At 32.3% G+C, this 27,439-nt stretch overlaps 2 protein-coding genes across 10 annotated transcripts in view; one reads left to right on the top strand and one right to left on the bottom strand.

The window, feature by feature from the left end:
• Nucleotides 1–5,315, top strand: part of LOC127729346 (protein lifeguard 2-like) — a 30,473-nt gene extending 25,158 nt beyond the window's left edge. For 6 of the 7 annotated variants that reach the window (XM_052237113.1, XM_052237117.1, XM_052237115.1 and 3 more), the window contains one exon: nucleotides 22–5,315. In XM_052237113.1, coding sequence (XP_052093073.1) covers nucleotides 22–168 — 147 coding nt within the window. In that variant the 3' untranslated portion in view covers nucleotides 169–5,315. The remainder of the gene's footprint in view (nucleotides 1–21) is intronic. The other variant, XR_007994593.1, reaches the window with a different exon arrangement.
• Nucleotides 4,491–27,439, bottom strand: LOC127729345 (uncharacterized). Of its 3 annotated transcripts, none has more exons than XM_052237110.1 (8): nucleotides 27,221–27,439; nucleotides 22,068–22,103; nucleotides 21,440–21,517; nucleotides 19,081–19,197; nucleotides 18,529–18,605; nucleotides 17,014–17,095; nucleotides 13,039–15,137; nucleotides 4,491–5,757 (listed from the first exon to the last, which is right to left on the bottom strand). In XM_052237110.1, the coding sequence occupies exons 2-7, from the start codon at nucleotides 22,081–22,083 to the stop codon at nucleotides 13,894–13,896; spliced, it is 1,614 nt and encodes a 537-aa protein (XP_052093070.1). In that variant the 5' UTR covers nucleotides 22,084–22,103; nucleotides 27,221–27,439; the 3' UTR covers nucleotides 4,491–5,757; nucleotides 13,039–13,893. The 3 variants fall into 3 exon arrangements, with proteins under 3 accessions (XP_052093070.1, XP_052093069.1, XP_052093071.1); XM_052237109.1 differs by lacking the exon at nucleotides 27,221–27,439 and adding an exon at nucleotides 27,017–27,202; XM_052237111.1 differs by lacking the exon at nucleotides 27,221–27,439 and adding an exon at nucleotides 23,737–23,902.

The following is a 27,439-nucleotide window of genomic DNA, read 5'->3' as shown; positions in this document are numbered from 1 at the left end:
ATTAATTTGTCATATTTTCAGTTCCTTGTGTATGACACCCAGATGGTGGTAGGTGGCAAGAAACATGAGCTTTCTCCAGAGGAGTACGTGTATGGAGCCTTACAGCTATATATTGATATAGTCTATCTCTTCTTGATCCTCCTGGCTTGTTTTGGAAAGAGTAACTGAACAGTAACAGAATATACAAGGCTTTATTGTACTTTGTTAGCTATTGTCAGTAATTATTATTATAATCAAAAGTTTATATACTTGATATATTTTTGGTATACAAATCATTTTCTGTCAAAGTTTCAGAAAAGTCATGGTTTAAATTTAAGTACAAAGAAAGATTTTTTTTTATGTGGTATTAAATAATTTCAAATAGTTAAATACTTGACTACAACAGTCTGTGATTTTACAAAATAATCCAGTATTTTTTTCAATGTATTAGTCATTTTAGTAAGCTTTTTTATAATTATTTAATAGATTTTTAAGATTGGTGATGGGTGTATTGTATTCAATTTCAATTTTTCTTTGAAATTTTTTTAATTGATTTGTAAACAATTACACTTTATGCAGTCAGCCGCCCAAAGATTAGGCCTTGTTTTATAATCAATATTGATTTTACATGATATTTGAAATTTATATGTTAACAATGCAATTAATTAGAAAAATTCCATTCAATTTTTTTAGAATACTTGTCAACAAACTTAGAAAATAGATAAAAAGTGAATTCAAAGTATTAACTTTATCAATTTAAAAATTTGTAGCTGAAATTAAAGTTTTTTCATCGCTAGTGTTTATTTATTCTTCATGTTAAAAAAAAATTACAATGACTTTATTATTATTTTGCAATCAGATGTTTTTAGAATACTTTTAACTTTCCTTTGTCAAAAAAGTACAAGAAGTATTTATATGTTTTGAAATTATTTTTGTATATTATATTGAAAAATCTTCAAGCTCAAAATGTAATTGTCCATCAACATTTTTTTGCTGGAACAATATATCCATTGATATTTTTCCTGGAATAATATATCTGTTGGATATTTTCTGTCATATTTTTTTCACTGTGCTGAATAAATGAAAATTTTTGAGCATTTATGGCATGAATGTATTTCAGTCACATGAATATTGATGAAAGGGTAAAGATATGACTAAATATTTTTTTGAACTAAATGTTTTAATTTCGTTGTATTTACCCTATAAATATGTCATATGCTGTAAACATCATTACAGTAGATAATTCATTATCTTTTTTATACGACCGCAAAAAATTTGCGTTCGTATATTGCTATCATCATGATCATGTCGCCGCCGTTGTCGTCGTCATGGCCGAAGACATCTGGTTTCCAGACAATAACTTTAGTATAAGTGAATGGATCTCTATTTTAATCACAAGATTCAATAGCACAAAAGAAAGGTTAGGATTGATTTTGGGGGTTATGGTCCCAACTGTTTAGGAATTAGGGGTCAAAAAGGGGCCAAAAAAGGCATTTTTCTAGTTTCCGGACAATAACTTGTGTATAAGTGTATGGATCTCTATGAAATTGTACCACAAGGTTCCATACCACAAAGGGAAGGTTGGGATTGACTTTGGGGTTATGATCCAAACCGTTCAGGAATTAGGGGCAAAAAAAGGGGGGAAAACAAGGTTTTTCTGGTTAATGGACAATTTCTTAACTATTAGTCTATGGATCTCTATGAAATTGAAACACAAGGTTCCATAACACAAAGGGAAGGTTTGGTTTGACTTCGGGGGTTACGGCTCAAACCGTTCAGGAATAAGGGGCAAAAAGGGGGGGGGGGGGGGTGGGGTGGGGTGGGGGGGAAGGAGGAACAAGGTTTTTCAGGTTTCCAGACAAATACTTAAGTATTAGTCAATGGATCTCTATGAAATTGTACCACAAGGTTCCTACCACACACTGATGGTTGGGGGTCGATTTTGTGGGTTGTGGCTTTAATCGTTAAGAAACAAGAGGCCAAATAGGGGCCAAAAACAAGACTTTTCTAATACTGGCTAAGCTTGTTCTAACATTCAATTTACCTCTTGTTCAGTGCTGCAGGTTATGAAACTGTCAATTCATAAAATGAAAGAGCTTTATAAAAGTGATACCTTTAAATATATTAAATGTGACTTAAAAATTTTCATGAAATATCCTGAAAATAGGCTTAATTTCCATATTTAAAAAAAACTTTCAAACTATTTTAAATAAAAAAGATTGAAGTATATTGTATGTTAAAAATATAGAAAGCTAGTATCTCCTATTTCTAAACTGACCATATCGGATATTTAAAATACATGAAAAATTAGGAAAGCTAATTATGGTTAATCGATTGATTGATGGCTTGGTAAGGTTCAGTATTGATTATGAGACCATGATAATAAAACAGGAGAAATATTTGACCCATACATTTTTGTTTTTGATACTGACTTGATCAGAATATTAAGTTGGTGAACTATTATAATGATGTTCTGATGTATATATGAATTGGCATGCATTTCATTGATAGATTGACACCGATGGACATGACGACGACGAGGGTGGTTTTTAACGACCTTGACTATTCATGAGGGTCTTGCACGGTTGGCCCTGGCTTGCGCCTTTTTGGGCATTTAAATAATTTATTTTTACCTTAAGGTGTTGGATGGACATGAGCATATGAAGTTGATGCACTCTTATTTGACGTCATTGCCTAATATTTTTAAGTATCAGATCCTATCCATGATCTAAAAATATATTATGACAATGTACAAATTGACGATAAAATCCTAAATCAGGAATTTTTGTGAATGTGTAATTCGCTCTGTTCAGAGTAGAATATTTACTGTTGAATTTACACTTCATAAATATTTCATTAAGCATTTAAATACAAATGCATAAGGAAGTAACATACAAACAATGAACTTGCCAAAGAATTAATAACACCCTCTAAGGCTTAAATTATAAAAAAAAAACTCTGATATTAGCCAAAAATTTGATTGTCTCTTCCTAAGGCCAAAACGGAAAAAATAGCCAAATACAGCCAAAGATTTTACTGCCCCCTTTTAAGACCTAACAGAAAAAAAATAACCCAATACAGCCAAAGATTAATCTGTCCCCTTCAAAGGCCAAAAATTGAAAAGATAATTTAAATAGCCATAGATTTAACAGCCCCTTCTAAACCCTAAACGGAGACAATAACCTGATATAAGGTGTCAAGTTAAGGACTGGGATACTTTTGTTGACAAAAGCTGACATGACAGTGTAGAAGTAGACAGACATGAAATGTATAACAATTTGACTCTAATCTCAATTGACTAGGATTGTCAGTTTTCCTGATGAAGTTCAGTGGATCTCTCCAGGCACTCCAGCTTCAATAACCAATAAAAACTGAATGTCATCATGTAATCAATAGTGCTGAAAGTGGCATAAAACATCAATCAATCAATCTTTTCTTATTTCAGCAGTTTTCTTGACATTCATTTTTGCTTCTCATGAAGCCTCAATGTCATATTAAATATTATAATGATATGTTACTATTTGTTTTCCATAAAATATTGAGAGTTTTGTTATTAATTGTTTGTACAGTAGTGAAAGTAAGATGTTTTACACTCTATATGTGGTTATTTATAAAAAAAAAACCACACACTAGTTCCTTTCGTATCTGACTTTGAAGTGGTGTTTTTTTGGCAGCTAGTCAGTTTATTTAAAATTTTATGAAATGATTGGTATTGTATTGTTACAGTTGAAATTTGACCACTTTGCAAAGTGTTGTTTTTAAAAATGACCAACCTGAGATTGAAGTAGCTGTGATATGAAATTGCTAGACATTGCAATTTGAGTAGACTTGTAGACATGTCATACAATTTAATTTTACATTATTGTTTTTATGTTATCAATGTTTTGCTGTTTTAATGGTTATAATGAAGATGTGATATCTAAACAATATTTTTTGATTTTGGAGGAAAGGGGGAGGGAGACATCGTTAGTATAATTTTTTTCTTGGTTAACATCCTGTGTATTTTTTCATTGTAAGAAATGTCATGTTTGATGGTGTAACTATTGTTTAAAGTTTTAACAAAGATTAGGTCTGAATGAAAGTTAAAATGTAGTTTGTGCTGGATTTATTGCCTTTTTCTAGATTAATTTTCATACAGAATGCACACAGCCAATAGTTGTGACAATCCATAATAGATTAATTCAAGGGGAGCAATATAACAAAAAGGAATAGCCAATCCCATTAAAGAATGTGTGATTAGTCTTCAAATTTTCTTTAACATAGTGTAACTCCCCTGGGCATTTTCTCATGTTTTTTCTATACATTTCTTTCTTCCCATACATTTCATGTGCAAATCCTGAAAACATTTTTTGGGTGCAGGAATCTAAAAGAAAGCTACAGACCTATATTCATTTTTTTGTAATCTAGTTGTTTTACACATAATCTATTTTGAAATATGAAATTTAGGAAAATATTAATATTTTGAATATCAGCAGGATACATCCAAAAGCTCACTTTACAATGATCAAAAGTTGTTGGAAAAAAAATACTAAAAATGTATGAAATAAATCAAAAACAATGTCATTACAAAACAATATCATTAAAATGGCTGTTTGTAGGATGATACCCTTTGAGATTTACAGTCCATTATTACAATGACTGTTGGTGGCATGTTATATTTATAAAAAGTTATATACTACAAATAAAGTTATATCATTTGGTTAAAAATAAGTGCATTTGGTCAATTCAGCTACAAATATCTGATACAGGATATATGTATATAGTGTAGATGTAAATGTCTACTGGTTTATAGAAAATAAAATATTAACCAAAATTTTAAGTAAATCTGTTTGCATTTTCTGTAAATTTAAAAATGGAAAAGATGGTTTAAAAGAATATTTTATTATGCCTGTTGACTTTCTCTCTTATTCTAATTTAGCAATTTTAAAGAATACAAAAATGAACTGTATAAAACCTTAAAATTATTATTATAATGTACTACTACTTTATGAATAACTTCCATTCTTTTAAAAATAAAAATACTGGTTTGTTATGAACTTAATATAAACAATATTTAGTGTGTTTGTTTGATTTCAGATTTCAATATCTATAGTAAATTATATCCTGCAATTGTAAATATTTCTTGTATCAATGTAAAAGTAAATTTATGTTCCATGTTTTATATTCAGTTAGAATTTGTTTGACCAGTCTTGATATTGTTGTATGGAGATTTGATCTATATCTGTTAAAATCAAAATAATAAAAATGAATGGCCTCAATACCTTTTTTTGTTGTACAGAGATTTAATATACATTTGTTAAAATCAAAATATTATCATATAAATGTTCTCTGTATTATATTGTATTTCTTTTCACATTAAGCCAAAAGACTTATAGCTAGGTTTATTGTCTGTCCTCTGGCAGCATTGGCAATAGCTTCATGTATAAAACTTCTTAGGTCAGAATGCAGAAATGTTAATCATGTTAGATACTTACAGAAATAATATTTATCTTGTGTGCAAATGTCTCATGGTCATAAGTCTAGCATATGTCTGTTGTCCTTGACCTCATTGTAATGGTTAATTACTGCATACAAACTATAGGTTTTTTCACTGGATGTTATGCTCCATCTTCTGTAGTTCTGTTTTCCGGTCTGTGCATTCGGTTGTTCTTATGTTCATCCAATGGTTCATACATCCCGTATCGGGTTGAAGTTTTGGTTTAAGGTCTTTTACTGTAAAATACTCTGTTTTTGATCCAGTCATGCTGGGTCTGTGTGAGCACTCCAGATTTTTAGATGCTGCAAGTAGGTTCTACTTAATTTAAAAACAAATATAATCTGACATCAGTGATATAAATAATATAATCTGGCGTCCATAGAGCTGTGGACGCCGGATTATAAAGTTCATGATTATATTTGTGTTTTTATGTATTTAGTAAATTAACATTTTCTGTCTATTTCAACATTGTAAGTTTTAATATTAGATGTTCTAATTACATATTATCTGAGATTACTGTTACGGTTGGATCACATCAAGACAATATGTCGCATTTCATTGGGCATCAAAGGATGTCGTAAAGGTTAACTTGATATCAATCACATGATATCATATGATATACAATTGAAGTCCGATATTAATTGATTAACACAGGGTATTAATAGAATTGAAGAAACGACATGTGTATTTGTCATCAAAAATAATTCTTTGTGTTTACCCTTCTGAGGAGACTGATATGATATTGATATTTGGCATGCGGATGCTTCATCTTGAAACGATGTGTTTCGACCCATTGAAAATGACCATTGAATTTAATCTTTGACTTCAAGGTGGAATAATTGGTTTGGTACATTTATCGTTACAGCCATAACTTTTGTTTTCCTTTGACATTTGCTTCTGATATTTGACATGTGGTGCATGATCTCACCACAACACATCAATAACCTTGATGATAATGAACTTGACTATCATCTCAATTGTATTTAACGAGATTTTCGTGTCGAAGATATGATTTTAAATTTTCAACATAGGCTTTTAATGGTTGGGGCATAGGTGCATCATGTCAAAAACCTGAGTGTTAACCTGTAAATGACAAGTAGGCATATTTAGTCCAATGTAGTATTTGCTCATTGTTTCTTAAAATGGCTATGATATAGCATCCAAACAAGTCAGGAGCCTGTAATTCAGTGGTCGTTTGTTGCATGACAACATGATTTGGGACATGCCCTTTATCATGTGGAAGAATTAATAACCATGTATTTTTAATCTTTACCAAACAGTGATTAAATGCAGATTCAAAATCAAAAGTTTCTCAGCTGCAAAGCTTAGAAAGAACATTTCTGGGTAATTTAGAATATAGATTTTTTTCCATAAACGTCCAGTGCCATATATTTCGTGGATTTTCATTGAAGTAGAATGTCAGGTTTTGGTACCATCCAACATAAAATAATCTTGAAATTATGAAATTTCTGATATGGATCCAAAGAGTTTCGGAGAAATCTTGTAGGAAAAAATAAAATAACAAAAACACCGACAAAAATTCAAAACGGAAAACCCTGATCAATTGGCAAAATCAAAAACTCAAACACATCAAACGAATGGAAAACAACTGTCTTGAAGTTAGTTCTGTTATGAGAAATCGTTTGTATATAATAATAGTTTAATATGTTTTTTTAGAAATGAATAATAATGTGTTTTGTTAGTTGTCCTAGATCTTGGACATAGTTGTGTTGTGGTAGTAGTAACAACATCAACGGTACTAATTTTTCTGCACCAGATGTGCAGTTTGACAATAAATCCTCGACACCAACAGAATAAGAATAGAATAAGAATATTTTATAACAATCAGTTCTGTTATCAACATATAGTGAGCATATTTAGTCACAAAGTGTATCTAATCCTCAACTTTATCATATTTGAAAATCTAAATCATATTTAAAAAATGAAGAGCTTATAAAACAAGAAAATAACAAAAAGTACAGCCAAAAGCCGTGCAAGGAATCAGAACTTTGCATAAGGGAGATATATTCCTTGATTTAAAACTATTTCAAAAATGTTTGTAACAGCACAATATCCCTATTTTGATGCCAGTACCGTAGTACTGGCTACTGGGTTGGTGATACCCTCGGGGGTTAACGGTAGGATACCTCTGTGTTACGTTACAAAAGTCATGTACACAGTGACGTAATTGTACCTAAGGTTTGAATATCTGGAACTGTTCATCTAGCTGTATCAACCATAGTGAAGTTGACAAATGAGAATATCCTGTAGAAAAATATATTATTGTGAATAAGGTAATAAAAAAAAACCCACAACATTCTTGATAAAATATGTTTTACAAGGAGGCCAAAACGATTTAGTAAATTTCATCTTAAAAGGTTGATAAAGTTGATCAAAGGATATTTATTATTCAGAATTTAGATTTAAAGCAATTGTGGAAATTTATATATGTTCTGTAAATTCATTGGTTATAAAGTGTTGAAATTTTCGAAACACTAAGGTGTTTCAACACCCAGATGATTGAATGGCTAGAATTGATACTTTTCTAAATTTTCGGTTTTAATGCTCTTAAACTTCGAATTTGATTTGGCCTTCCAACTGTTTGATTCGTGCGCCACTTGTGAGTCTTTGTAGACGAAACGCGTATTTGGCGTACCCAGTTATAAGCCTGGTATCTTTGATGATTTTTGTATAACTTCAAACTAAGGTTTCAACTCCCTCAGGCAAAGTTGAACTTAGATGAATTTGGCTATTTGTTTTAGGTATTTTTGTCATATAGCTCTTCAACTGTTTCGGCACTTATACATCCCTCGGATTTTAAATGTTTGGCATTGAGCGTTCCTGATGAAGGTAAATCCAGAAAAGCGCTTCGGACGCATGAAATTATTAAACGTGTTGTTTTCAATTTTTTTCAATATTGGATTTATTAACTTGTGAACCTTTATAAACTTGGAATATCATCCATAGTGAAAGCTAGAATTTTTGTTTGAACTACAACGTTGGAAACATTAAAATGACATATGTTATATTTCGACTAACATATTTCTATGGATTTATATTTGTGGACATTCAGGCCATTCATTTTAAAATTGTTGTCAAAAGAATATTGAAAGTTAGCTGGCATTTTTATAACTATTTGAACTAATTTGGTATCGTTCATCACTTACACGTGCAGCAAGTCCGTAACAGTTCTTAATTCTCGATGATTTAGCTCATCTGACACAAAATGGAGTATAAGCTATTGGCATCATTTAACCTCCGTTACGTCCTAAAACTTCCTCAATGATTTTTCACCTAACTTAGTGAACCATTTCAAACACATATGAAATTATTTATCTATAGGTTGTTTCAATGACAGATTTCTAATCATTTGTCTGTTCATTGAGCAATATGGTCATCAAGCCAAAATAGACCATACGGGTAAAATGTGTGTCTAATCACGCCAAAAGATACAGAAAATCTTGCAAGTTTGAAAATATTAAGAATGTCAAGATTTACTTATATTTTACTTCAACAAAAAATATCAGACGACTCTTTATTGTTCGTAAATGATATTTCCATACCAATTTGATGGTTTTTTTGTCAGTTCACATGCAACCAATAATTGATAGACAGAAACAATTACTAGTAACTGCAAAAATGATCAGCAATACCAGATTTTAAAAACATAATGAAATTATTGAAGCATTCAGTTGACGCCTTGTAAAAGTTATTGACCTAAATCGACAACACTGACATGACTGATCTTTACTGTAGGTTAACAGTGGTTAGTGAGTTATATCACCATTTAATAATCAACATTGCAATCATAACTATTACTAGTAGTTAGTGTTAAAGGTATTGTCAAATACCTTGAAAAAGTGAAATAATATTGGGAAATATGACGGGCAAAATTGCTGAAGATTTTTAATCCATTTTTGCATTTTTGTTTTAGAATTGATCTTCACTTCTGAATACACTTCAAAACGATTATTGAGATGAATGATCCTGATTTGGCACATACGTGCAAAAAAGCTTGGAAAGTAAATATCTGTTGTGATAGTTGTTTATACAATTTCTTTTGGTGTTATTGCCCATAGAATATTTTACATACTTTACATAGAAGAAGCAAATCGAGATCTGCAAATGGTTTCATTTGTCGTCATTATTTTAATGACATATTTAAAAAAATGATATATTTGACTCAGACAAAATACTGATCAGTGTTAGAGTTTGAAATATAATTCAGATGGACCCGAATCATTCTGAATTATAATTTCCTGTGTTCATTTCTTTTTTTGCTTGAATCCCATTAGGGTTTCTCGCAAATATGATGGCGAGTTAATGCTATCGAACCTGGGACATTCATGTTAATGATCACACACAATTATTGTTGAGGATTGGAAAAAAAATAATACTCCAGCATTATATCAATTAATTTGGGTGTCTAGAAAGTTTCCCGAGTGCTGCACCTGTAATTTTACTGAATGACCAACTTTCATATTGATTCTGATGTGAAAGTTATTGTGGTTAAATTTATTTGAAAGGATTGTATTATTTCTTATCTATGTTTATAAAATGTTTATTTTATTGATTGATTACTACGATACCACATATGAGTTTGAACCGGATTTGATTTTCCTGTAGAATTTTGACTTATTGATATTATCAGAGGTAACAGAGGTTTACCTATGTTAAAAAAAAATGAAAACAACTCTTTATAAATTGCCGAATATTTGAAAGCCAGGATTTATAAAAACCGGAACAGTTGAAGAACTATATGACCAAAGAGAACCGAAAAAAATAACAAAATCAATCTAAGGTCAACTTTGCCTGAGGAAGTTGAAACCTAAGTTTCTTTATAATTTCAATATAATAATCTCATAGAATAAACAAATCAAGATAAAAAAAAACAAAACCCGATGGAATCACATTCAATGGAGCGAGTCCAGGCAGATGCGTCGACAGAGTCAGGATCTCCTGCTATGTATGTATCACCCACTATGCTCATTCACTCTCATTTAAAGACACGTTTGTAATTACCAAGATAAAGAGAACACAATTTACACTTGTTGTTTTTTTTCCTTTTGAAGTATGGATATTTTCTAGTTTTTCATTTGATTAATGTCGCTTGTATACATCCACTTCATATATTTTTTGTCTGGTAATTTTTAATTGTCAAAAATGCAAACCTGAATGGGTTTCTGTCTCTATTTATTTACAAGTTTAGTACTGTCTCGATTCTTATAATCCTTGCCTTTCAAATAGAAAACTTTGGGCGTTCCTGATGGAGGTAAATCCAGAAAAGCGATTCGGATGCATGCAATTTATAAAATGTTATTTTCATTTTTTACAGCATTGGGTCGATACCACTGCTATCAACTCAGTAGTCAGTACTGACATGATTTATAAAAACTTTTCTAAAATTGTCCGTTTATAAATTAATAAATTATTGAGAAACTAAGGTTTCAATTCCTTAGGCAAAGTTGACCTTAGATGGATTTGGCTATTTCGTTTTAGTCTTTTATGGTCATATAGCTCTCCAACGCTTTCTGTTCTTATACGTCCTTGGCTTTTTTTTCTTTTAAATGTTTGGCTTTGAGCGCTTCTGATGAACGTAAAAGAAAGGAGCTTCGGACGCATATAATTTAAAAATTGTTGTTTTCATTTTTTGTATTCAATGATTTATCAATATGTATTAAAAATAAATAGAAAATAAAAAATCATGGTAACGTTACCCCGTTTTACGAAAAAAAAGTAATAAACTAAAAAGAAAACATCATCATCTGGACATGACACTGACAACCGCAAAAGGCAAATTCCCGGTTTGGTAGTTATTTTAACCACTTTAGATCTAACCTTCCTGGTGTCATTTCACAAGTACATAACGGCATGGTACAGAAGACTTGAAATAAAAATAGAAGGATACTGAAGAGAAACATGTTATAAAAAAGTGATCAATACAAACGTACAATTTTCAAATGCAATAGAAAGAAGAAGGTAAAAAAAAGTCGTTTCCCCTTTTTGGCCCCCTTGAATCAAAAATCAAACAAAAATCAATTTAAATCTGTCATATATTAATAAGATATTAGTCGGACATATCTTTGTATTCACATACTGAATAGTGTCTTTTTTCCTGAGGCCTTCAAACCACTTGCGTTTAATACAGATTTTCAAAAACTGTAATAAAATTCTTATATGCTGTGTGTCATTTATTTTAGGGAGTCTTTTAACTTTGTCTGGTCTGAAATACGCATATAATATAGTCGTTCAAATATCTTAATCTGAATTAAAAACGTTTCCGAAAAAAAGTCTCAAGGAAGAGGATGATTAAATAACATTTCAACTTGTATAGTAGTGAGACGGTTTTCTACGAAATATTACTTAACTTGTACGGTTTGGTTAATATTTAACAGTATATAAGAAAAATGTAGAATGTATTAAAAACAACAAATCCATAATTACGAAATTTGTAAGGCTAATGCAACAGCCATTCATCTTTAAAATAAATTAGTGAAACAGAAATTTCCATTGAAAATAAGTAGAAAAAAAAAAAAAAAAAACAACATCGATGAAAAATGTATTGGCAAAACTTTTTGGAAATTTGGGTCCTCAATGCTCTTCAATTTCGTACTTTATTTGGCCTTTTTGACGTTTTTTTATTCGAGCGTCACTGATGAGTCTTTTTTAGACGAAACGCGCGTCTGGCGTATAAAATTTCAATCCTGGTATCTATGATAAGTTTATTTACAACCACTGGGTCGATGCCACTGCTGGCGGAGTTTTTCTCCCCGAGGGTATCACCAGCCCAGAAGTCAGCACTTCTGTGTTAACATGAATTATCATTGATATGGTCATAATTATAAATTAACTTTTTACAAAACTTAGAATTTTCCAAATACTAAGGCTTTTCTACCTCAGGAATAGTTTACCGTAGCTGTATTTGGCACAACTTTTAGGAATTTCGGGTCCTCAATGCTCTTCAACTTCGTACTTTCTTTGGCCTTTTAAATTGTTTTTGATTCTAGCGTCACTGGTGAGTCTTTTGTAGACGAAACGCGCGTCTGGCGTATAACATTTCAGTTCTGGTATCTATGAGGAGTTTATTGTGTATACATGACTTAAAATTATTGAAAAAATATTCTTTTTATTAGGGTAGAATTTTTTTTTTATCAATTATAATCACAAGCCCCCCTTTGCAAAAAAACATACTAGAAATAGATGGTGCCTAAGTTTTGCAGAACAGGACAAAATCGAGCAAAATTTACTATGAACGCTGCAACAAAACTGAAACAATAAAAAATAAAACTGGCTATATCCTCAATTCAATACAAACTTTAACAGAAACAGTGGTCAGCATCTGGCACTTTACAAAAACATGTTTTTTTCTGAAAACAGGATTTGTGGTCATGTTGGTTCTCTCCCTTACATCATACGGACATCCTAGTCAAATAGATAAAAGAATAGGTGCCAGTCTATATTTGTGATGCTAATTTATGGTCAAATTCTGAAAGGCTTAAATCCTATAAAATACAGGAATCAAACAGTAGATAGGTCTCTGATTATATATAATTGTTCAGAGTTGCTCTATTGGAATTACTCACCGTAACACTTGACACACTGAACTGAATCCTTGGCATTCTGTCATCCTTCTTCCTATATTTTAAAAACTTAGTCACCCGTGTAAAATGACACTAATGGAAGCTTAAGACTGTTTAATTTTCAATACTCCATTGTGCTGACAGGAAAAGAAGAGGCGGAAGATACCAAAGGGATATTCAAACTCATAAGTCGAAGACAAACTGACACCTAAATGGCCAAAAAAAATAATTGAAAAACGACCAAAAAGAAAAAAAAAAAAAAAGTATACAAAACACAATATAGAATACTAAATACGGAACAACACGAACCCTGCCAAACCGGGGGGTGAATTGTTCATTTTCTGTAAATTTACTGTTTTCAAAATATTCAAAACTCATTTTCTACCTCAACATATAGATTGCCAAGACGTATTTAGCACAATTTTTCAAAATTTTCGGTTATTAATTCTCTTCAATTTTGTAATATTTGACTTGGCCTTGCTTTGTTTTGATTCGAGCGCCACTGATGAGTCTTATGTAGACGAAATACGCGTCTGGCGTACCAAGATAAAAGCCTGGTATCTTTGATGAGATTTGTATATTAAATGCATTGGAATGATGAACATTAAACTTTAATAAATATAGTACATAAAACACGTACATGTACATATGACACATTTAACTCAAACATGTACATATGACACATTTAACTCGTACATGTACATATTAAACTCATACATGTACATATGACACATTTAACTCATACATGTACATATATGAGAAGCATAAGCTGATTAAGGGTTTACATGTTTGTACAACTTTCCAATGCACATGTTTTGTAATTATGTCATGCCCGTATTCAAAAACTATCTTATTTCACTACGCAAAATTTTCATAAATAGGATCGTATACTTTATCAACAATAATGGGTACTGATGCTTGATCTGACAGCTGGTCATCTGTATCTGAGGATTCACTGCTTAAATAACTCATTTCGTCGACCTGCTTATTGTTGTTTGTCGTGGTTTTAAGCGGACATACCGGCGTCATGTAATCGTCAGAATCATCGGATTCTGATTCTGTAGACGAAGATGACACGGGTTGCACTTTTTTTTGCGGTAAATGCATATTGTTCAAGCTAGTATAATCAACAACAGTATGTGGGTTAACATAGTCATCATCGGAATCTGCTTCGTCATTCTCCTGATTGTTGACCAATCCATAGTGATCAACGGTAACATATCCTGAATTAGATTTTTGTTCAGCTTTTCTAGACGGAGGGGTTTGTCTATGAAGAACAGTTACACAATCAACTGAAGCATAATCAGACTCCGACCTTTGTTTAATTGCACCAATGCCAGGGTTTCTAGAACCTTTAACAACATCGTCTTTGCTTTTCAAAACAGAATGATCAACAGAGGCATAATCTGATTCAGACCGCTGTTGAATGAATCCAATAGCTGGATTTCTTGTAGTTACCTCGTTATTGTCTTCGTCTTTCAGAAGAGAATGATCTACAAGCGCATAGTCCGATTCGGATATCTGCTGTATTGTTCCAATAGAAGGTTTTTTTACACTGCAGTATAATTTTTCAATTGTTCCATCCATTTTACTATCAGTTTCATCTGACTTGAACTCAACGTAAGGACTCTCCGCTTTAACACTTTTATCCGGAGGTATGTTTGGAAGCACTATCATATAGTCATCTTGTGTGTAATCTTTTGTGTCGTCTATTGGCGTGTTTTCTGTGCGTTTTATTGGAGTCTTTGGAAGGTTTAATTTTGCAGTTTTTATGTAACCGTCTCCATCACTATCAGAATCACTTTCACTACCTGATGTTTTGTTTCCCTTATTGTATATATCATATTTGACTGCCTCCTGCATCGCCTTTCTCTCTTGTATTTTAGGTGAATAGGTAACATTATTAGTCTGTGTTTTCGTTGATTCAGGGAAAGTTTTGGTCCCAACGCTGTAAGGACTACTGCTATATATACTGGGAGGAATTCTCGGCCGCTCAGGAATTTTCATATTTGGCATCGTAGACATCTTTTCTAAATTTGCATGTTTTTTATTCAGATCCTGGTCATCTTTGCTTGTATGCAGTGGTTTTACCTTTAAAGGTTCTACAAGCAGAAATTTAAAAATGAAGAGAACCACTGAAAATTATTTCTTGCAAACATTTCTCTTTCAACGTTTTAAATTGCGTTGGTATTGTTATCAAAATAATTGTATATAAATGGATACAAATAAAAGGAAATGTATACGTCAACCTAATAGCAACCAAACGACACAAAATAGCAAAAAAAAAAAAAGAAATCGGTTCAAGTAGTGTATAGGGGGTAAACAGTTCTTGATCTTTAATATGGATTTGATACGGTGTAGTATTTAAATTGATGGATCGACAGGTTCACAGTGTAGATATGGTTGAAATGTTGGCAACGTTGACAGGGTCGACAGCTAAACAAGCTTCACAAGATTGACATGTTAATGCCAACTTTGTATGTGAAATAGTAATGGTTTCAGTGATTAAGGACGCACCAAAATAAACAATTGTTATGATTTCTTCATGATAACAATAAAGCATATGAAGACCATTAGGCGGGGGCGGTAATGGTTATGGTAAAAAGTCTTAGGTAGGGGCGGTTAAGGTCATGGTAAATAATCTTAGACAGGGGCGGTTAGGGTTAGGGTTAATTGTCTTAAGCAGGGCGGGTAGGGTAATGATAAATAGTCTTAGGCAGGGGCGGTTAGGGTTATGGTAAATAGTCTTAGGCAGGGGCGGTTAGGGTTATGGTAAATAGTCTTAGATAGGGGCGTTTAGAGTTATGGTTAATAGTCTTAAAAAGGGCTGGTAGGGTTATGGTAAATAGTCTTGGGAAGGTGCGGTAAGGGTTATTGTATATAGTCTTACACCGGGGCGGTCAGGATTATGTTAAATAGTCGTTGGCAGGGGCGGTAGGGGTAATGGTAAATAGGCAAGGGCGGTTAGGATTATGGTAAATAGTCTTATGCAGGGGCGGTGAGGTTTATGGTTATGAAGACCATTAGACAGGGGGCGATTAGGGTTATTGTAAATATTTATAGTTATGGAGACCATTAAGCAGGGGCTGTTAGTGTTATGGTAAATGTTTATGGTTATGAAGACCATGAAGCAGGGGTTGTTAGTGTTATGGTAAATGTTTATGGTTCTGAAGACCATCAGGCAGGGATCAATTAGGGTTATGGTAAATGTTTATGTTTATGGTGACCATGAGGCAGGGGCTGTTAGGGTTATGGTAAATGTTTATGGTTATGAAGACCATGAGGCAGGAGCAATTAGGGTTATGGTAAATGTTTATGGTTATGAAGACCATGAGGCAGGGCTATTAGGGTTATGGTAAATGTTTATGGTTATGATGACCATGAGACAGGGGCTGTTAGGGTTATTGAAAATGTTTATGGCTATGAAGACCATTAGGCAGGGGCGGTTAGGGTTATGGTAAATGTTTATTGTTATGGAGACCATTAGGCGCGGGCGGTTAGGGTTATGGTAAATGTTTATGGTTATGGTGACCATAAGGCAGAGGCTGTTAGGGTTTTGGTAAATGTTTATGGTTTTGAAGACCATTAGGCAGGGGCGACTAGGGTTATGGTAAATGTTTATGGTTATGGAGACCATTATGCACGGGTGGTTAGGGTTATGGTAAATGTTTATGGTTATAAAGTTATGAAGACCATGAGGCAGGGGTTGTTAGGGTTATGGTAAAGTGATGTTGAAGCTCGAATCAAAAAAGTTAAAAAGGCTAAATAAAGTATGAAGTTGAAGTTTATTGAGGACCCAAAATTCCGACAGGTTTTGCCAAAGTAATCTATACCTTGAGAACACTTCTTGACACGAGGTATGGTCATTTATTTGGAATGTTAAGCTTAGACAAAAATGGTTCATCGTTTTTGTTTTTAATCTTCAGTTTTTGTATTGCTTTATTGATACATAAATGTAGGTGCCATAAATGTAATTACCTTTTGATCTCCGAGTAAGTGAAATTCCTTTCTTAATTGCTTTCTCCCAATTTATGTATTCATCTTGGCTAGGAGCCATGAACTAAAATAAACAACAAAATAGTTTGTTTTACGTGTATATCATTCTGTTGTTGTTGAAACAAATAAAACTTTAATGCACTTCACATGAAAAGGTAAAATCTAGACATCGAAAATTATTTAATATATATATATATATTTTGGTCTTTTGGAAAATGTTGTTTGTGCTGTATTTAGACCCCTCTACCAAGAAATTTGTTTAGCATGCACACGTATAAAAATTGCGGTTTTTATCCAACGCAATCATAGGTTTGAACGTTGTTTTCAATTTAGATTTGTTTATATTTTTTCGTTTGGGCTTGTATTATATTTGCCTTCGGGTTTATATGATCCGTTCATCCCATTTCGACTCTTCCAAAATTCAAGAGTCTATCCTAAATTGAGGTAAATTATATGGCCTTCCAAATACCGTTTCGATTCCTAACATCACTGAAGAGACATTAATTGTCGAAATCCGGATATGGTGTACAAATTTTTGCACCTCGTGTTTGCGGTATACCATCTTTTCCGCAAATTTATTGTTTTCTGTTTGGTAATAAATCAATAATAAGATCCATTTTGTTACATCTGGTGATCCGTTTATTTGGCAATCGCCAATGGCAGTCAGCAGGGTTTAAGAACATCAGTTGTTCGACCTGCTAGTCAAATGCCTTTTGTTAAAATATACTTTTTCACTTTTTTGGTCTTTTGGAAAATGTTGTTTGTGCTGTATTTAGACCCCTCTACCAAGAAATTTGTTTTGCATGCACACGTATAAAAATTGCGGTTTTTATCCAACGCAATCATAGGTTTGAACGTTGTTTTCAATTTAGATTTGTTTATATATATATATATATATATATATTGGCTTAAACCCACATAATCACAATCCCTTGGCTTAAACCCGCATAATCACAATCCCTTGGTTTAAACCCCCAAAATCACAATCTCTTTGCTTAAATCCACATAATCACAAACCCTTGTCTTAAACACACATAATCACAAACCCTTGTTTTAAACCCACATAATCACAAACCCTTGGCTTAAACTGACATTATCACAATCTATGGCTTAAACCTACATATCCAAATTACATTCCTTCTATAAAGTATAGTTGTAAATGATGGTTACAACACATATTTACAATTTGGTGCGTTCTGCTGCTGCTGCCCCCACCTGACTTGATGCTCTCTTTTTTATTGTTCAGCTTAGATAATTTGCATCTTGATTTTGTTCTTGTCCTGTCTTGTCTATTTACTGTCTTGTACTTTCAAATGCTTAATAGGAACAATTGTAATTACTTATTGTCATCTTCATTTCAATGACATTTACAATTGTGTTAAGTACATGTGCAAGTAAATTTAATTAACTATCAAAATTAATATTCTTAACTTTCATCACACGCAGTACTTTCCAAAATAAACGGTAAATCATAATTACAAATATAAGGAATAATACCTCGAATTTTCGTTTATGTTGACTGACTAAAGAAAACCCGAATGGACTGTGCCCTGGACTATGTAAAAACCTATAACCTGTAATAAAACAAAAATTAAATAAAATGTGAAAAAAATAATAATAAGATGATTAAACTGCACACAATTAAATAAGTTTTAAACATTGTTTAAAAAACTTTGATGGTAAATAGATGCTAAAGAGACAAAACAAAAAAGCCACCAGCTGTTAGATAACTGTTGCCTATATTTAAAGTCATTGCTTTCTTTTTGTATTGTCTAATTACAACAACAAATAAATAACTCCTGTTGCTGCCATTCATTTTCCAAAGGAAATTTGTATATAATTGCTTTTATTTTATTTGCGAAGTAACAACTTTTAATTTTGTGAGATAAAAGTTTGTAAGCCACGCCCAAATTCATATAAAATACGACATTGATGTGAATGAGGAGTGCAGCCACAACAATATTAATACATTATCATTAAGTACACAATACCAGACGAAACATTGAACAACTTGACGGTTAGATATAAAACAAAATTTTGAATACTTACTTTCTAAGGAAAATCCACCTTTCTGTGCTTTATCATCAGGAGAATCATAGTACAGAAATAAATTCCCGTAAACCAAACACCATCTTCGCTGATATTTTATAGACAGTAACTTTTTACCTATGATAAGAAAAGATATACAAAATTATAGACAGTAACTTTTTACCTATGATAAGAAAAAATGTACAAAAAGCATAAAAGTATTCTCCGTTTTTTTTAAAAATATTTTTTCTGTATTATGAAGAGAAAAAAAAGAAAATTACTAAGGATGTATTCCAATAAGACAACAAACTCCCCAAAAAACAATACACTTAAATGTTTTGACTATTTGTACAAAGTAAAAAAGCTGATACTGATGTTTTGACCATTTGTACAAAGTACAATAGCTGATACTGAGTTTTTGACTTTTTGTACAAAGTACAATAGCTGATACTGAGTTTTTGACTTTTTGTACAAAGTCTAATATTTCATATGGATGTTTTGACTATTTGTACAAAGTACAATTATAGCTCATATCGATGTTTTGACTATTTGGAAACAATCCAATATCTCATATGGATGTTTTAACTATTTGTACAAAGTCTTATAGCCCATACTGATGCTTTAACGAGTTTGACAAAGTCCAAAAGCTCACATTGATGGTATGCACGTGATGCATATATTAGTGTAACAGTGAGACTTGATAAAAAGAGAAATGAACAATAGTTAACAGAAGAAGATACACGTACAACAGTCAACAGCGGCAGATACACGTACAGTTGTTAACAGTGGGCGATATACTTACAGTAGTTAACAGTGGTAGATACATGTTCTATAGTAAAACAGCGGAAGAAACACGTACAATAGTTAATAGTGTAAGAGTTAACAGTAGAAGAAACGCGTAAAATAGTTAACAGTGGAAGATACACGTACAATCGTTAGTAGTGGAAAATACACATACAATAGTTAACGGTGGAAGAAACAGGTACAATAGTTAACAGTGGGCAGATACACGTACAATAGTGGAAGATACATGTACAGTAGTATATTTTCAATAAGCTTTTTGATTTCCAAATATTTTGGCCTCGAGCATCACTTAAGAGACATTAATTGTACAATAATTAGCAGTGGAAGATACACGTACAATCGTTAACAGTGGAAAAAACAAGTACACAAGTTAACAGTGGAAGATACACGTACAATAGTCAACAGTGGGAGATACACGTACAGTAGTTAACAGAGGAAGATACACGTTCAATAGTAAAACAGTGAAAGAAACACGTACAATAGTAAAACAGTGGAAGATACTCGTACCAGTGCTAACAGTGGAAGATACACGTAGAATTGTGAACAGTGGAAGATACACGTACAATAGTTAATAGTGGAAGATACACGTACAATAGTTACAGTGAAAGATACACGTAGAATTGTGAACAGTGGAAGATACACGTACAATAGTTAATAGTGGAAGATACACGTACAATGGTTAATAGTGGAAGATACACGTACAATAGTTAACAGTGGAAGATACACGTACAATATTTAATAGTGAAAGATACACGTACAATAGTAAACAGTTGAACATACACGTATGATAGTTAACAATGGAAGATACACGTACAATAGTTAACATTGAAAGATACACGTACAATAGTTAACATTGGAAGATACACGTGCAATAGTTAACAGTGGAAGATACACGTACAATCGTTAACAGTGGAAGATACCAGAAATAGTTAACAGTGGAAGATACATGTACAATAGTTAAAAGTGGAAGATACACGTACAATAGTAAAAAAGTGGAAGATATATGTACAATAGTTAACAGTGGAAGATACCAGAAATAGTTAACAGTAGAAGATAAATGTACAATAGTTAAAAGTGGAAGATACACGTACAATAGTAAAAAAGTGGAAGATATATGTACAATAGTTAACAGTGGAGGATACACGTACAATCGTTAACAGTGGAAGATACCAGAAATAGTTAACAGTAGAAGATAAATGTACAATAGTTAAAAGTGGAAGATACACGTACAATAGTAAAACAGTGGAAGATACATGTACAATAGTTAAAAGTGGAAGATACATGTACAATAGTTAACAGTGGGCAGATACACGTACAATAGTTAACAGTGGAAGATACAGGAACAATAGTTAACAGTGGGCAGATACACGTACAATAGTGGAAGATACATGTATAGTAGTATATTTTTGATAAGCTTTTGATTTCCAAATATTTTATCCTCGAGCATCACTGAAGAGACATTTATTGTCGAAATGCGCATTTGGTGCAGAAAAATTGGTACCGTTAATGTTATTTCATGTGACTAGTTGAAAGTTAATATCAATATTCAATCAAATACAACAATTAATCTACGTACTTGGTCTCTTCTTTTCCAGATAACCTTTCATGGAAGCATTTCCCAATTGTGACGCAGCTACTACAAGTGGCAGATCAGCTAAATAAGAATATTATTGATGTTTGAAAGAGGCATGTATACGTATAACTAAGTTCACATACTACTTTTGAAATAAAAAAAGACAATTTCATAGCTGGTTTTGATACTGATCAAGAAGTAGTTGTTATTGGATGTTGTCTGAAATAAATGTTTTCCGTTCCATGTCAGCAACTTAAATTGAACCTCTTTTGAATTGTTTCACATTCTGTTATCCCATGGCCTTTTATAGCTTACCACACGGTATGCAGTTTGCTCATTGTTGAAGGCTGTACGATGATCTATAGTTGTTTGAATCCTTGTCATAAAAATATATATATTCACAAAAACCACTGAATGTAATATTTCAACTCATAAATATAAACTGATCTAGTCATTACGGAAAGTAAGCAAGATAAACAATGCAACTCTAATATTTGATAATAAATTAGTGAATAAACTCGTATTAAAATAACATGAATGTAGTATGTTGTTGTTTGGTATTTAGAGTTGGTAAGAAAATATCTAATGATTGCATTCTTCAAAATGATGACAAATTGATAAATTTTATTACCTCCCGTTTTTGACATCTTTTGACATTAAAATGTGCCTGAAAAAAGAATGTATATCTTCATAAACTATTGTCATTTTTTAAAAAGAATTAAAATACATATTCCGAGACTGTTAATTACAAAGAGCTTGTGCCAAAGCCAAAACAACTCGTATTGAAATATCGGAAAAATAATTAACTGTGGATATATGTCGGGCTATTTGCCAATTAGACAGTTACCGTGTTTTTGTTGTTTTTTTGTTGTTTTTGTTTGGAGGGGGGAGGGGGAGGGGGAGGGGGTGAAATTTGGCTTTGAAAGACATTTGAAACGAACTTGATTAAATTTCTCTCTTCCTCTATATATACATGTATGTTATTATTCCTCTAAAACTCATATATATATAAAAGCCCCAGTTTTGATACATGTTAACAGGAAACATGATATAAGTGTACGTATGTGGAGATAGTATCTACATATGTTCAATAACTTAGCTAGTAATTCTTTTTATAGGTATAAGCTCTATGATAAAAGAGGGATGAAAGATACCAGAGGGACAGTCAAACTCTTAGATCGAAAACAAACTGACAACGCCATGGCCAAAAATAAAAAGACAAACAGACAAATAATAATACAGATGACTCAACATAGAAAACTAAAGACTAAGCAACACGAACCCCACCAAAAACTAGGGGTGATCTCAGGTGCTCCGGAGTGTAAGCAGATCCTGCTCCACATGTGGCACCCGTCGTGTTGCTTATGTTATTACAAATAAATAGTCTGATAACCTGTAATACAATCCCTTCTGTTCTCTAACCGTTGTGCATATATTGATTGTTAATGTTAACTCGGAAGCAGATGTGTTAAAGTCAATTAATAAAGCCCGAGTTCACTTGACCAAATTTGCTAAATAGTAGCTTGAAAACACTATAAGATGATAAGCGACGGACCAATGTATATATCATCTGATTTGGTGCCGGAACTTTCAAATAACAGGAGGATTTACATCACACATTCTAATAGTGTTGTATTCGTTCATACTAATCACAATTTGTTAAAATTTTCACAATGACACAACTGTGTGAATTTTTTGTAAGTAAGTTGAGTGATTTATAGACCAACGTGAGGAGACTGTAATTTCAAAGGTGTTTATACTCAAAGACTTTTTAATCATTAAATTAATAGCATAATACTCAAGATTATGTAATACTGTACCAATTAAACATTCAAGACTAATTAAACATACAAAATTTTAAGTGTTTTCTTTCTTCATTCTAAGTCAAGTTTTTAAAACCCGATATATTTGAAAAATTACTTCCTTATCGCGAAAATTAATTAATGTTGACCCTAGTCCAGGGTCAATCAGTGCAAGGTCTGAAACAATATCAATTATCGACTGCACGGCGTATAATAACAATACCCTATTATCGGCTATTGATACGGCAGATACACGTGGGATCTCGTTTCATGATTGCTTTGTCAGATAATTGTCTGCGTTTCCGATCGTCATCGTCATACAATGGGTTTTGAAATTATGTACAGTAGATTTTGCCTGTTTCCAATCGTCGTACAATGGATTTATTATGTCCAGCAGATTTTTGAATTTGTTTCATATTGCCATTGTCGTACAGTGGATTTTGTACTTATAATAGACAAGAAAGGATATAGGGTATCCGATGTTCAGCAGATTTTTACCTGTGTCTCCGTTGTACAGCAGATTTTTGCCTGTGTTTCCGATTGCCATTGTAATACAACGGTTTTGATCTCCGTCCTACTTATTGCATCTGCCTCCACGATAATCGGCAATAGGATGTCATAACGTCATCTCAATATCCATTCATTAAGATTTTTTAATATTCGACATAGTTTACCCAGTAAATAACATGTTTATGTTGTTAATTATTCAGATTTAGGTTCGGTTACAAAAGTGGACAATACGTACACAGTATTCAAAATCAAAAGATCTTTTTTAAGGTAAACGCACATATTCTAAGGATATTTAAATGTCCAATATATATATTCTAACAAAAGTTAAGAATGAATATTTTATTATTATAAAATAAAACGGCTTAAATAAGATTGAAATACGTTTTATTGTGTTTGGTTATTTTCTCAGTAACGTATACCTCACAATTTTGACTAATATTGTTGTTATGTTATTATATTTCATGGACAAACAAGCTACAAGCCTTGCGTTTACTGCCTGGGACATATATTCTATAACGAGAACAGCTAGGTCCTTCGCCATTGGGATTTTTTGATACAGCATAACACATAAAACCAAGACAGATATCAGCAGTACGAAAAGCTTATAAGTACTTAGCCATGAAGCAGTTCAACCAAATTTGATCGAATACAACATAACATATTGCACCAAACAGATACATGTATCTCTGATATATATTGTAACACCACCGAAACTGATCTTGAAAGCAGTGTACGGATGTATAAATACCCTGCCACGTCCGGTCAGTGTTTTTGTTACTTATTTTTCTGCTTTGTATCAATCTGATGAGTTAAGCCCCTTTTAACTGATTTTTTTGCCCCACCTAGGGGCATTATGTTTTTCGGTCTGTGCGTCCGTTCGTCCGTCCGTCTGTCTGTCCCGCTTCAGGTTAAAGCTTTTGGTCAAGGTAGTTTTTGATGAAGTTGAAATCCAATCAACTTGAAACTTAGTACACATGTTCCCTATGATATGATCTTTCTAATTTTAATGCCTAATTAGAGTTTTAAACCCAATTTCAAGGTCCATTGAACATAAAAAATGATAGTGCGAGTGGGGCATCCGTGTACTATGGACACATTCTTGTTATAGTTTGTTCATATGTTGTACTGTTATACCACTGTCCCAGGTTAGGGGATGGTTGGGCGCCGGCTAACGTGTTTAACCCCGCCACATTCAGTATGTGCCTGCCCGTCAGGTGGTAGTCATTTGTTTCTGTATATCATATTTGTATTTCGTTTATTGGTTTTTTTTAACATAAATCAGGCTGTTAGTTTTTTCGTTTGAATTATTTAATATTTGTCATTTCGGGGCCTTTTATAGCTGACTATGCGGTATGGGTTTTGCTCATTGTTGAAGGCCGTACGATGACCTATAGTTGTTAACTTCTATGTCATTTGGTCTCTATTGGAGAGTTGTCTCATTGGCAATTCTAACATGACGTTCTTCAAACGCTTTGAGTACACAACCGTGGTAAAATATGAATATATTGTTTGGGCTGTTCCGATCGTACTCCCGCGTTATATGCTTTTTTATGAATGAGCTACCCGACGTCATAGAACGATGACGTAAGAATATAAGCATTTTACGGGAAAATACACGCTTGTGAAACCGAAAATCATCACAACAAGGAAACGTAAACAAACAATGCTAAAATGTGTTATTTAAGCCATTTTTTGTTTCCATATAAGACATATAAGTACAATTTTCATTTAGATTAATCCAAACCTATCTAAATATGTTATTGTAAATAGTTTAAGCATGTCATTTATTCAGTTTGCTCCGGTCTTTTACGCCAATTTAATAGTGCCTTCATCTAGAGCGCTTCGATCAAAAACAATTGCCGTATTTGTCCTATTAGAATCGAAATAATTCATGGGGGCTAGCCCCCATGAATTATTTCTTAATTATACCACATCTTCTTATTTTTATATTTTATTAATATTGTAAACATTAAATCTGTATGTATGTGTATGTTACAGTACACATTGGAATTCAGTAGGATCCATAATCCTTCTAGTACATCTTCTTATTTTTATATTATGTAATCAAACTTGTCTAAATAAAAAAAAAAGAGGTAGGACCAATTTCCTATAAATTATGTATACCATATCAGAGCCTTTCTCTAACTAAAAGTCAACCAGACTTAAACAGGAATTCACATAAGTTCAAATGAGATACTTTTAACAACACTTTAGTTTTCATGTATTTAAGACAACAAAAATGTTAAATTTTTAATTATGTCTCAAAATTAATATTCAGGAGACAATCTTGTTAATTTATGCAAACTCTGTTTCCATGAACTCTGTTCATGATGTAAATTCAAAACTGTTCGCTAATAAAAAATACTGTAAACAAAACATTGTCGAATGTGATTACAAATAAAAGAATTTTAAGAGAGTTTATGTATTTGACCTTATTTTGTTTGTTATAAAGTATTGAAAGTGGTATCATATTATCATTTATCTTGTTTTCCACTTATCAAGTGCACCAGGAAAATAAAATAATATAAACATCCAGTAGAATCCAGAATCATACTAACTATTAATTTTAGTAATATCCTGGAATCAACTAGAAATATAGTACAGAATCCTCCCATTACAAATCTAGATATCCCAATTTCTACCAGTAGATGTTGGAATTCCGATTTGGACTAGGATGATTCTGGATCCTTCTGAATTTCAATTTGTAACATTTATATACATATAAAAAGTAATAACAGTGTACACTAAACTATTACTCAAAACGGTACTTATCATGTCGTTCCAATGTACGTGTTATTTAAAAATGTTTATAATTTAGCATTTATAATATCTCTTTTAAATATTCAAGTCTGTGAAACAAAAATGACCTTGTTTTAATTTTATAACAAACATATATCTACAGTCGTTATAATACTTGTCTTTAATTTCCTTTAATAGGTATTCTATATATTTTACTGTATGTGTACATGACATTCTTTAATAGTTTCTAGGAAAAAGAACATATAAATGAAACAGAAACTCGACAACAATTTATATCATCTCTAACGCGTTAAAATATCTATATAGTATTAAAAAGGGGGAACTATCAAAGTCTTTAAATATACAGCCATGGACCATTTTGCACCAGCCTTATACCAGTTCATTATAACCATAACTGACCTTAAACGTATTTTGTGAAAACTTTACATAAACAATACTATTGTTAGCTGGAAAAAATAACTTAACTGTTGATTTTAACTCAAGCATGAAAATAAAAATGACAACTTACCTGACATGTAATGTTTTAATTTCACTTGTTTTTGCTCAAAATGTAATATAGTTTAAATCAGATTTCCCTTGTCGTTATAACTTTGTATCCGGAAATATTATAAAATGGAGCATAAGTGTACTCAAGGATATTGTAAATCGAAACAAAGGTACATATAAGTCGTGTGTATTGTATGTTAAATGTGTAAACCGGAATCTACTTTACCTGCTATCGTCTAAATTTAGTAAGATTTTATCTATTTTTTTTCAAAAGGATTTAAATATGACACTTGTGTTATCCTCTTTTAACCTCGCGGCTTCCACTCAGTAATAAGTCAAGCCGACACATGATGTCAACTTCCTAATCCTGCTGAACGTTCTCGGAATTCAGCCATTCATAAAATGTGACAAACTGGATTTCCAAAGGGTGTATACACATTCTTTA

Source organism: Mytilus californianus, unplaced genomic scaffold (assembly GCF_021869535.1).
Source record: "Mytilus californianus isolate M0D057914Y unplaced genomic scaffold, xbMytCali1.0.p SCAF_2, whole genome shotgun sequence".
Taxonomy (NCBI): domain Eukaryota; kingdom Metazoa; phylum Mollusca; class Bivalvia; order Mytilida; family Mytilidae; genus Mytilus; species Mytilus californianus.
Note: the sequence above shows the minus strand (reverse complement) of the source record. Positions and strands in the feature narration are given on the sequence as shown.